This window comes from Sus scrofa, unplaced genomic scaffold, assembly GCF_000003025.6.
Source record: "Sus scrofa isolate TJ Tabasco breed Duroc unplaced genomic scaffold, Sscrofa11.1 Contig2587, whole genome shotgun sequence".
Classification (NCBI taxonomy): domain Eukaryota; kingdom Metazoa; phylum Chordata; class Mammalia; order Artiodactyla; family Suidae; genus Sus; species Sus scrofa.
The window spans coordinates 106,188-119,112 of NW_018085132.1; the positions used below are offsets into that span (position 1 = coordinate 106,188).

Genomic DNA, 12,925 nt, shown 5'->3' on the forward strand with positions numbered 1-12,925 from the left:
AAAGAGAGTTCAACAAAGCAGCAATCAAGCAGCACAACCACCGTCTAGGTTCGCACTCAAAGAGCAGAAATCTTGACTTACTACTGAAAGAATGCCTGCACCCTGATCCTTGATCTCCCCTGACCAGGAACACAGGCTCCTGAGCCAATGGCACAGGGAGATGATGGCTAACTTTCTTCTTTCTGTGTATTTTTCGGGGTCCTTTCAGTTTTCTATCATGAGCATGGGTTAATTTTTAATGCAGTTGTGTACTATCAACATGGAAAGAACCGCCTGGATTCTATAAATTCCTCTCCATGCAGACGCATTCTTCTACTTCTCCACACGAGGGTAGCAGAAGCTCAGTCAATACTGGGAACAATGGCAAGGTCCTGGGTCTGAAATCCAAGGCTGCTGGTCAGAGGTTGATTTGGACATGCTGCTCGCAGAAATTACTTATTAGTTTCTTTCTTTGCCGTATCAATGAATATGCATTCATTGTAAAAACTGCTCTAGAGGAGAAAAGACAAGTCTCATATAATCAGGGACAATCCAGCATTTATCTTCCTATTTACACATGGGCTGAAAAGAGGAAGCTACATGGTTTTAAGCAAAGTGTGTGCCCCTCAGACAACTGTGTCTTAATCGACCTTTCACATCCAATGTCTCTTGAGCATTTCCTGTTTCCTTCATTTCTCTGAGAGGGTGCTTTTTGTTCATTTCATTGTCTCTTCAGGGCCCCACTCAGCACATGTGGAAATTTCCAGTATAGTGGGTCAAATTAGAGCTACAGATACAGGCCTCCACCACAGCCACACAAACTCCACATTCCAGCCGCTTCTTAAAACTACACCACAGCTCAAGGCAATGCCGGATCCTCACCCCACTGAGCGGGGCCAGGGATTGAACCTCTGTCCTCATGCATATTACTCTGGCTTGTTCACCACTGAGCCACAATGGGAAATCCAGCATGTATCATTTATTTATTTTGGTCTTTTTAGAGCTGCACCCTTGGCATATGTAAGTTCCAAGGCTTGGGGTCGAATCGGAGCTGGAGCTGCCTGCCAGCCTATATCCCAGCCTCAGCTACGCAGAATGCGATCCACATCTGCTGACTACACCCCACCTTATGGCAACACCAGATCCTAAACCAATTGAGCAAGCACAGAGATTCAACCCGTTTCCTCAGCGATGCAGTGTCGGGGTCTTTATCCATTGAGCCATAATGGGAACTTCCTTAGTTGTTCATGAAGATAATTGGAATTGCTGTGTGATGTCCCATTAGAAGGATATAAAGTGGGTAAGTGTACATATTCTCTAAGTGGGTCTCCCCCACCACCACGCTTTGTCCCACTTGTAGCCCAGTGATAACTTCAGTGGGCATGTGTTTCACTGACGTCTCTGCACATCCCTCTGCTCCCTTCCTTGAAAGACAGTGAGCAAAGGATATCCCTGGAGTTTCTCCTTGTATGTAAAATCGAGTCCTCTGGGATGGCTAGGTGACAGACAGAAGCCCCATGGGAAGCTGGCCCCATCTGAGCAGGCCAGTTTCTGACAAATGAGGAGTGATCTTACCCGGTCCATCCTACCTGACTCATGGTACCGTGTGTATCCAGGACTCAAGTGGAAGGAGGTCATTCCCCATGAATCAGGGTGTCTCTGCTAATGTGTTCCTCGTCCGTGGTCTTTCACAAATAAATCCCCCCCACGTGGGTGCCCCTTCTGCGAACACCTGCATGTGCACGTTGCCACGGCTTCAGAAATGGCATTAACTCCAGGTGAGATGGGTTAGGAACCATTTCTGGGTGACAAGCGAAAGGGATTAGGGGGCATGTCTGAAACGCTCACAAAGATCTGAAAAGTGGACTAGGGCTCCATGTCTTTTTATTTCAGAATAAAAAAAGCTGAGAGACAAAGAGGAGCCCAGAGGAAGAAAGGAAGCACCAGCCCGTGCCCTGATCAAGAGGAAAAGGGCCGCTGCCATGGCATTAGTGACCTAGCAACTGGGAACACTGGAGATGCGGACAATGGGCAGGAGAATGTGGAATCAGCGGAAGGCTGAGGACAGGACCTGGGACTCAAAGGCCAGGTTCACAGTGTGGCTGAGAACTCAGCTCTGTCCACACTGAGGAGCCAGGCACTGAGAGGAGAAGATGTCAGACGGGGGACCTGAGATCCATGGCAAGTGTTCCTTGCCAAGCGGGCCTTGCTTCACCCCAGATGCTCCTTCCTCTGCAGATGGGTTAGTAGAGGCTCTGCCTTCTTTATCTCTATGTGTTTTTTTTTTTGAGGCAGTTACATAGAGATCGTTCATTATTTTCCTATTTTAAACACACTGCTCAGTGGCATTAGGGACATTCACGATGTCGCCCAGCGGGCAACACCATCCATCTCCCTAAAGGGAAACCTTTGTCTCAGATGAACACTAACTACCCATGCCTCCCTCCTCCAGGCCTTGGGCTAAATGTCCATTCCTCCCTCCCTGGGCTATGAATCTGACCCCTCGAGGTTCTGAATATAAGTGGGAGCATATGCTATTTCTCTCTCTCTGTAATGGGCTTATTTCCCTCAGCAGAACTAGTCTTTAAGGCTCATCCTTAGTGCAACCTGGGATAGAATCTCCTTCCATTCTAAGACTGAAAAGTACTCCACTGAACCGAGAGACCACACTTTGTCTATCCCTTCATCCATGGATGGAGATTTGGGTGCTTCCATGTCTCTGCTCTCACGAATTATGCTGATATGAGCATGGGTGCACAAGAAGCTGTTCAAGTCCCTGCCTTTCCTGTTGTGTAGAAATAGGCAGAAGAGAAATTGCTGGATCATTCGGTAAGTCTAGGTTTTTTGAGGAATGATCGTTCTTCACGGTGGCTGTACCAGTTTCTAGTCCCACCAGCAAAGCTCAAGAGTCCCAGTGCTCCACATCCATTGGCCAACACTTGCTATCTCCTGCTTTGATTTCTTTTGTCTTACATTAGCCAACCTCTTGAGTTTAGGTTGTATTTTGTTGGGTCTAAGATCTTTCTCACCAGGTCAAGTGAAAAGATAACAGAAGACTCTGACACAGATACCAAAGATAAAGAGACCAATGCAACCGTTCATGTAACTAGAACTCAACCTGTAAAACACAGTCCTTTGTTTTCCTCACATTTGGCTTTTCCTTCTATGGCTATTGAGCTACTTCCCTGGGCCAGGCTTGGGCTCCTCTCACATCTGCTAAGGGTCATGATGAATGAATTACTTTCATGCCCACAACACACAAGTGTATTTACACACCAGAATCTGCCCTCCATTGCTTCACTTGAATGAAGTCTTTCTTCTTCTCTCAAAAAATCATCCCCAACCAATATCTACTGAAAGGCCAAATATCCATAAAAGAAACAATCCGAGGTTGTGAACACAGTGTTGAGCAAAAGAAGCCAGTCACACTCAGACACCTACTGCCCAATCCCTTTCTTGAAAGCAGACAGAGGTGAACTGTTTGGGCTATATTGTGAGCTGGAAAAGTCTCCGGACAAATAAGGAAGAGGTGATACTCTGTCTCCTCAGCCAAGCCCTGGCTGTGTGGGTACTGGCCCCGGGGTGACTCGCTGAGGTCTCTACTTAGATTAGGGGCTGTTTTCTATCAATATGTGGTTCTTCATGATACAAATAGCTTTCCAAACCCAAAACCCCACTCAGCATATAGAACCCCACCCCCAGTTCTATTCATGTTCCTGATTATGTTATACAGACAAGTTTCTTGCAATGGGCTGTTTGTACTTGATGTATGGTGACCATCTTTCTTCTGGTCACATTTTGCTTTTCATCACCAACTAGGATGGCCATCATCAAAAAGACTAAAATCATCCAAACGTTGGACAAGATATGGAGAAACTGGGAGGGTCACCCATTGCTGGTGGGAATGTAAAATGGTGCAGCCACGCAGGGAAACAGTTTAGAGCTTTCTCAAAAGTTCAACTTCCACTTGCCATACGATCCACTCATCCCTGCCCTGGGTGTCCACATGCAAGACATGAGAACATGGGCGCAGCCAACATTTTTATTAAAGTCTGTTTATAGCAGCATTGTTCACAACAGCCAAAACTTGGAACCAATCCAAATGTCCAAACACTGAGGAATGAATCACCAAACGGTGGTCCACCCATACAACTGAATGCTCCTCTGCAGACACAGCAACAAAGCACTCACATGCTCCAAAATGGATGGACCTTAAGAAGAGTCAGACACAACACACCACACTGTGGACGCTGCCATTACATTGTGAATGTTGGCACAGAGCTCCCTTGTGTGGAATGAGCATAAATGATGGTCACCAAGCCCTCTGGGGGGACTGGCAGTTGTTTCCCCATTTTTCCATAGTCTCAATAGTGCTGACCCTCTCTGTGACTAAATGTTTATGGCCAGTCTCGATGAGATGTTTGCACAAATGCCCCAAAGTGGAACTGCCTGTTTGAAGGTCTTTGCACTGTAAGGCTTCAGTCCATAATGCCAGCTGGCCCCTCACATCTTTGCATGGCCTGCGCCCCTCCCTCCACATCCCCTCATGCCCCCACAGAGGTCTCTTTCCCCAGGTAACAGGCCTTCTCTCCAGCAAAGCACCTGCCTCTGAGAAACGCACCTCCCTCTGAGCAAAGCACCTCCCTCTCAGCAGAGCACTTACCCCACAGGAGAGCGCTGCTCACACCGGGGACTTGTTCCAAGTACCAGGTTCCCCTCTCCTGATGTCCTGTGTTCCTTTTCAGTTCCCCTGGGAGTGCGTCCACTTCGCCCTTATTTAATGGACGCCTGAAACTTCAGCTGATGGGATTCGTGGTGGCGACTGTGGGATGGGTCCTCGGAACCACATCCATGGCTCTGGCCGAGTGGCGAGTGTGGTACGTCAACAGCACCTCGCTCTTATCCTCCCACCTAGCCTGCGTGGGAGTGTGGAGAGCCTGCATCTTCCGTCACGGCAACGGCCTCGACCGCGCCATTGGATGTCAGAGTTACAGCTACTTCGATCCTTATGTCCCAATGGATATCCATGTTGCTCAAATACTCCTGCCGCTTGCCACCGTTCTAGGGCTTTTTAGCAAAGCTGCCATCATCTTTGCGCTTAAGAACATGTACCTGAGCAAAGTGCAGAAGACCTGTGATGCATCTGCTGTTGCAGGAATGCTGAGCATAGCTGCTAGTTTCTGTATCCTAGCTGCTGTGGTCTGGAACCAACTGTCCATCCAGACCGAAGAGGGAATTGCCTTCCCACCATCTTTCAATCTACCCTTCAAGCCGGACTCCCAGGAAGTCGGTGGGGCTGCTCTCATGGCCTTTCTTGGTTCCTGCGGGCTCTTTTTCGGGGGGTTGGCTTACTTCTCTTACAAATACCCACTAGACAGCCGAGTGCATCCTACAACTTCAGATACATAAAATTCCTCATTGCATTAGGCTTTCTAAACCCCAAATTACCAGAGTTCATTGGAAGTGTTACATCAGGATGCTGCGTCCCTTAGTTGTAAAGACTCTAGACCATCACAAATGTAGTTTGGGGCAGATAATGGCTGTTACCCTTTGTGGCTGCATTCGGTTCCCTCGTTGCCTAGTTGAACAAAGAAAATGCCATTAAAAAAATCTTACCTACTTGCCAGTTGGTCTTATTGGATCTGCATTTTAATGACTGTCAAATCTTCCATATTCGCAAACTGGTGTGGATATAAGTTTCGGAGAGTCTCACGTTTCCCTCTTAAACTTCTGCTAAAAACACCCAATCTTCTTTCCTACAGCCTGGTAATCACCTGTATCATGTAAGACTGTCCAAGATGTGCACAGGTACATGGAACCACTCCCCCAATTTACTACCAGACTCAAAAGGTATCAAGATTCTCCAACACTACCTTTATCTCTCACTTCCCCTGTTTCATTATTTTTTGGTTTTTTTTTTTAGGGCCACACCTACAGCATATGGCTAGGGGTCAAATCAGAGCTGTAGCTGCAGGTCTACACCAGAGCTTGCAGCAACACTGGATCCTTAACCCATTGAGCAAGGGCAGGGGTCGAACCCACATCATCATGGACACTATTACAGATTCTTTACCTGGTGAGCCACACTGGGTACTCCTTCCCCTCTTTGAACATCTTTTTCTTTTTCCATGGGATTTTAAAGCAAACCCCAGGCATCAGGCCCCCTGATATCCCCCAACAGTGATTCAATATTACTAACAAATGGGCATTTCCTCACAGAACCATATTCTACCTTAAAAACATTAAAATCATTCCTTGTGATCAAATACTTAGAATTTTTTAATGCCTCAGAAATAGCTCTGCATCTGTTTTTTTCCACACAAGGCACTCAGTCTGCCTCTCAGCTCTTCTGCTTTGGCTTTTAGGGCCACACTTGTGGCATATGGGAGTTCCCAGGCTAGGGGGTCTAATCAGAGGTACAGCTGCCGGCCTATGGCACAGCTACAGCAATGCTGGATCTTTAACCCACTGAGCGAGTCCAGGGATCGAACCGTAACCTCATGGTTCCTGGTCAAATTCATTTCTGCTGCACCACAACGTGACATCCTGCCTCTGAGGCCTTCATGTAAAGCATTCTGCCTACTACACCCTCTCTGCCCTTTAAGAAGTGGACACTGACTCAAAAGTGGCTCAACTGTTCTTGCTTTAAATGTCTTTCTTCTCGAGGCTTCACTTTCTTTAAGGGCCAAGAGCGGGCAGCAAGGGGAGTGCTTTATAGTCTAGGTCAGCTCTTTGAGAGTATGTCAGAGGTGGCGCCCTGTACTTCATCCTGAGTGCATGCCACCAGGCAGCACACATGAAGAGTCCTTTTTCGTGATGCTAAGATGGATGAATGGAGCACGAGAGAATAGCTGGGTCCCTTTCCTACATTTCAGCACACCTCCAGCTCGTTTCATCTATTGATCTCCAGGGTTGACCCCTCATGTGGAAGATGGGAGTCACTTGCCTTGTACCTTCTCTCGGGTACAGGCATGCTCTGCTTCCCAGTGCCTCATCCCCTTGTGCTACTCAGGAGAGGGAGACGCCCTAGTCACCTTTTGATTATCCCTGCCACTTTTCCCACGGATTCAAACTGAAAAAGAGATCCAAATAAGGTGATCCACAATCTAGATTTTGCTTCACTGTCTATGTTTGGTTTCCACAAAATACATCAGGATATTCTGAAGCTGCATCCCAAAGAAGCCAACATCTAAAGGTGGAATTCTGGAGTTCCCTTCCTGGCTCAGCGGAAACGTACCCAACTGGTAAACATGAGGACTCAGGTTCTAGCCCTGGCCTCACTCAGTTCGCTGAGGATCTGGCGTTGCTGTGGGCTGTGGTGCTGGAAGTGGTATTGGAAGCTCTAGCCACAGCAATCAGACAAGAAAAAGAAATAAGAGGATTCCAATTTAGAAAGAAAGTTAAACTGCCACTGTTTGTAGATGACATGATACTATTCATAGATAATCCTAAAGACGCAACGATAAAACTACTAGAGCTCATCAATGAATTCACTCAAGTTCTAAAATACAAAAATTAATATACAGAATTTAGTTGCATTTCTATATATTACTAATGAAATATCGGAAAGAAAAAAACAGTCCCATTTATCATGGTCCCACTTATTACACTAAAGAGAATAAATAGGAGTTCCCTTGTGGCTCAGTGGCTTAAGACTGGCGTTGACATGGCAGCAGCTCAAATCATTGCTGTGGTGCAGATTTGTTTGTTTTTATCGCCACACCTGTGGCATATGGAAATTCCTGGGCTAGGGGTTGAATCCTAGCTGCAGCTGCCAGCCTATAGCACAGCCACAGCTACACCAGCTCTGAGCTGCCATGGCAGCCTGCAGCAATGCCGGATCCTTAACCCACTGAGTGAGGTCAGGGATCAGACCCACATCCTCACCAACACTGTCCATGTCAGGTTCGTAACCTGCTGAGCCACAACAGGAACTCCTTTTTGTTTGTTTGCATGCTTTGTGGCACAGGTTTGATCCCCCGGCCCAGGGAAATTTTACATGCCATGTATACTGCAAAAAAATAAAAAATAACAAATAGCTAGGAATAAATCTAACCAATGAGGTGAAAGACCTATACTCAGAAAACTGTAAGACACTGATGAAAGCAATTGAAGATGACACACAGAGATGGAAAGATATACTGCATTCATGGATTGGAAGAATTAATATTGTTCATCTACAGAATCTATGCAATCTACACCAAAAAAACAAGAGCATTTTTCAAAGAACTAGAGTACATTTAAAATTTGCACGGAAACACAAAAGACTCCAAATAGCCAAAATAATTTTGAGCCAGAACAGAGCTGGAGGTACCCCACTCCCTTACTTCAGATTTTACTATAGGACCACAGCCATCAAACACTACGGGACTGGCACAAAACCAGACAGATACAGAGAGAAGGTGGAGTAGTAGACTGTGAAGCTCACCTACTCCCGCAATTACACTGAAAATCCTTCAACAATGTGGAACGGCTTGCACAGAAAATTTGCTGAATGTTTCTGATAGAGCAAGAAAATTTTCACAAAACAGAGTAGGACAAAAGAAAGAAGAAAAAAGGAAAAAAGTGAGAAAATGAGAAAGGACGTGGGATAGGACCTGTACCCTAAGGAGGGTGCCAAGAAAGAAGAAAAGCTCCTGCACCCTGGGGAGTCCTCCCACCAGCAGGGAGATCAGCCAGCACAGAGGAGGAACATTTGCGTGTCAGAGGAGAACACACTAATCAGTTTGAAGCAATTAAAATGGAAACAGTCCTGGACAAATGGTCCGTGCTTCCTCCCTGCACTTCCCAAGTGTCTGCTGGTGTGGGCAAGGGTTGGGGATCTAAATGCAGGTTTTGGAGATCAGACTCAGAGAAAGAGCTGGGGCCGGCTGTGGGGGGAAAAACTAAGGTTGGCCCCATGGAAACAGCCTGTGGGGCTAGAGTTTAGGGTGATCACATTTGAGGATGAAAGGTGAGGAAACCTGGATAGGGCTGGAGGCTGAGGGCTATTGTTTAGGGATTTGGGAGGGAAGGGGTGGGATCCACCACTACAGCCTTGTTCCCTGCACATGCTGTCAGGTGGCAAGACACTGCCTGCTCCAGCTCAGGGAGCCATAGTGGGAGCAGCTACTGCCTAGCAACAAGAGGAACAGCCAGCACCCCATCACAGCTGCAGAGAGCGATCCACCATGGGAGGGCCTCCTCCCTTGGGGCTACAGAGACTGCTCTTGTGATATGCCCAGCAAAGGGAGGGACCCAGGGCATGGTGCCCACCCCTACAGCTACAGGGAGCAATCCCATGAGCCACATGGCAAAGAGACGGACCAGAGCAGTAGCTGCTATCATTGTTAGCTGCAAGGCACAGTCCTGAGAGCTTCCTAGTAAAAGGAGGGCATGTTGGACCCGCAGCCATCCCCCCCTGCTCCTAGAGCAGTCCTATGAACCGTGACTCACTGCCAACTCCCTCATGGATCCCATATTTAGCAGCCACCCAGCTGCAGGAGAGGTAGCAGGATACTGCCGTTCCCATCACAAACTCTAGGTACATGGGAGCTGTCACCACCTCCAAGAACTCCAGCACTGGGCACTAACTGCTGTATCTACTCACCCGCTATCAAGGGGAACACAAACAGAGAACGTTAGAAAATTTGAAACAACAAAGGAATACATTTCAGGTAAAGGAACAAGTAAAAACAGCACAAAGAAAAAGAAAAAAAGAAAAGAAAATAGTTAATTTACCTGAAAAAGAAATCAGAATGATGATCGTAAAGATGACCTAAGATATCAGAAAAAGAATAGTGGTGTATCTAAAGACGATACAAAGAATATGTAACTGGGAGTTTCTTTGGTGGCACGGCAGGAATGAATGTGACTAGAATCCATGAAGATGCGGGTTTGATCACTGGCCTCACTCAGTGGGTTGGGGATCTGGCGTTACTGTTAGCTGTGGTGTAGGTCACAGATGCTGCTCAGATCCCATGTTGCTGTGGCTGTGGTATACACTAGCAGCTGTAATTCCGATTTGACCCCCAGCCTAGGATCCTCCATATGCTGTGGGTGACATCCTAAAGAGCCAAAAAAAAGGGGGGGGTGGGTAGAAGAGGAAAAGAAGTGTGTAAGAAAGAGCTAGAAGATTTAAAGAACAAGCAAATTAGGATGAAGAGCAGGATACCTAAAATGAAAAATACACTAGTAGGAATCAATAACAGGGTAACAGAGGTAGAAGAATGAATAAGTGAGGTGGAAGACAGAGTGGTGAAAATCACTGCCACAGAAAAGAATAAAGACAAGAGAATGAAAAACCCCGAGTTGCATATAAGAGATCTCTGGGACAACATTCAGTGTACCAACATCTGCATCACAGGAGACCCAGAAGGACAAGAGAGAACGAAAGGCCAGAGAAAGTATTTGAAGAGATTATAGTCAAAAACATCCCTAATATGGGAAAGGAATCACTCACTCAAACTGAGGAAGCACAGAGAATCCCATACAGGGAAAACCCAAGGAAAAACACAGTGAATCACATATGAATCAAATGGACAAAAATTCAATACAAAGAAAAAATATGAAAAGCAACAAAAAACATACAATGGAATCCCCATAAGGATAACAGCGGATGTGTCAGCAGAAAGTCTCCAAGCTAAAAGGGAGGAACAAGATATATTTAAAGGGATGAAGGGGAAAAACATAGAACCAAGAATACTCTACTAATCAAGGCTCTTATTCAGATATGATGGAGAAATCAAAAGCTTTACAGAGAAGCTAAAGCTAAAAGAATTCAGCACCACCAAACCAGCTTTCCAACAAAGGGTAAAGGAGCTTATCTAGGCTGAAAAGAAAAGGCCACAACTACCAAGAAGAGGAGAGAAAAAAACCCAAATAAACAAAATAAGAAATGAAAAAGGAGAAATCACCACGGACACGGCAGAAATACAAAAATTCGTAAGAGAATACCATGAACGTTTATATGCCAACAAATTTGACAACCTAGAAGAAATGGACAACTTTGTAGAGACATAGAGCCTGCCAAAACTGAATCGAGAAGAAACAGATCAACTGAACAGACCCATCACTAGAAATGAAATTGAGTATGTCATAAAAACACTCCCTACAAATAAAAGTCCAGGACCAGACAGCTTCACAGGTGAATTCTACCAAACATACAAAGAGGAACTTTTGGAAACGTTTAAGGAGAATGGAAGAATGAGGAACACTCCCAAAGATATTCTAGGATGCCATCATCACCCTCATACCAAAAGCAGACAAAGATACTACCAAAAAAGAAAACTATAGGCCAGTATCTTTGATGCATATCGACACAAAAATTCTTCACAAAATTGTAGCCAACTGAATCCAACAACATATAAAAAAGATCATACACCATGACCAAGTGGGATTCATCCCACGTGCACAAGGGTGGTTCAACATGGACAAATGAATCAATGTCATACACCACATTAGCAAAGAAAAGTCAAAAACCACATGATCCCCTCAACAGCGAAAAAGCATTTGACAAAGTCCAACATCCATTCATGATAAAAAAAAAAAACTCTTACCAATGTGGGTGTAGAGGGAACATACCGTAATATAATAAAAGCCATTTACGACAAACCCACAGCAAATATAATCATCAATGGAGAAAAGCTGAAAGCCTAACCGCTAAAATCTGGAACAAGACAAGAATGCCCACTCCACCACTTTTATTCAACATAGCACTGGACGTCCTCCTCACAGCAATCAGACGAAGGAAAGAAATGAAAGGTATCCAAATTGGAAGTGAAGAGGTAAAATTGTCACTGTAGGCAGATGGCATGATACTATATAGAGAAAACCCTAAGGACTCAACCCCAAAACTCCTCAAACTGATCAACAAATTCAGTAAAGTAGCCTGATATAAGATTAACATTCAGAAATCAGCCACATGTCTGTATGCTCACAATGAAATATCAGAAAAGGAATACAAAAATACGATACCTTTTCATATTGCACCCCCAAAAATCAAATACCTGGGAATACACCTGACCAAGGAGGTGAAAGACTTATACGCTGAGAACTATAAAACGTTAATCAAGGAAATTAAAGAAGATGTAAAGAAATGGAAAGATAGTCCATGCTCCTGGGCTGGAAAAATTACTATTGTAAAAATGGCCATACTACCCAAAGCAATCTACAGATTGAATGCAATCCCAATCAAATTACCCATGACATTTTTCACAGAACTAGAACAAACCAAAAACTTATAGGGAACCACAGAAGACCCAGAATTGCCAAAGCAATCCTGAGGAAGAAAAACAAAGCAGGAGGCATGACTCTCCCAGACTGCAGGCAATACGAAAAAGCCGCAGTAATCAACACACTGTGGTACTGGTATCAAAACAGACAGACAGACCAATGGAACAGAATAGACAACCCAGAAATAAACTCAGACACCTACAGTCAATCTTGGACAAAGGGGCAAGAATATCAAATGGGAAAAAGACAGTCTTTACAGCAAGTGGTGCTGGGAAACCTGGAGAGCCACGTGTAAATCAATGAAACTGGAACACACCCTCACACCACACACAAAAATAATCTCAAAATGGCTTAACGACTTAAACGTAAGACAAGACACCACCAAACTCCTAGAAGAGAACATAAGCAAAACATTCTCTGACATCAACCTTACAAATGTTTTCTCAGGTCAGTCTCCCAAGGCAACAGAAATAGAAGCAACAATAAACCAATGGCACCTAGTCAAACTGACAAGCTTTTCCACACCAACGGAAACCGTAAAAAAAAAAAAAAAAAAAAAAAAAGACAACTTACAGAAAGGGAGAAAATAGTTTCAAACGATGTAATGGACAAGGGCTTAATCTCCAAAATATACAAACAACTTATACAACTCAACAGCAAAAAGCCAACAACCCAAAGGAAAAATGGGCAAAACGCCTGAACAGACATTTCTCCAAAGAAGCTAGACAGATGG

At 45.1% G+C, this 12,925-nt stretch overlaps 1 protein-coding gene across 1 annotated transcript; it reads left to right on the forward strand.

Annotated features, from left to right (window-relative positions):
- Positions 1-4,029: 4,029 nt before the first annotated feature.
- Positions 4,030-5,574, forward strand: LOC110258627 (claudin-34-like). The gene has a single exon (XM_021081922.1). It carries the CDS (start codon positions 4,783-4,785, stop codon positions 5,386-5,388), a length of 606 nt encoding a protein of 201 aa, XP_020937581.1. The 5' UTR covers positions 4,030-4,782; the 3' UTR covers positions 5,389-5,574.
- The last annotated feature ends 7,351 nt before the right edge of the window (positions 5,575-12,925 follow it).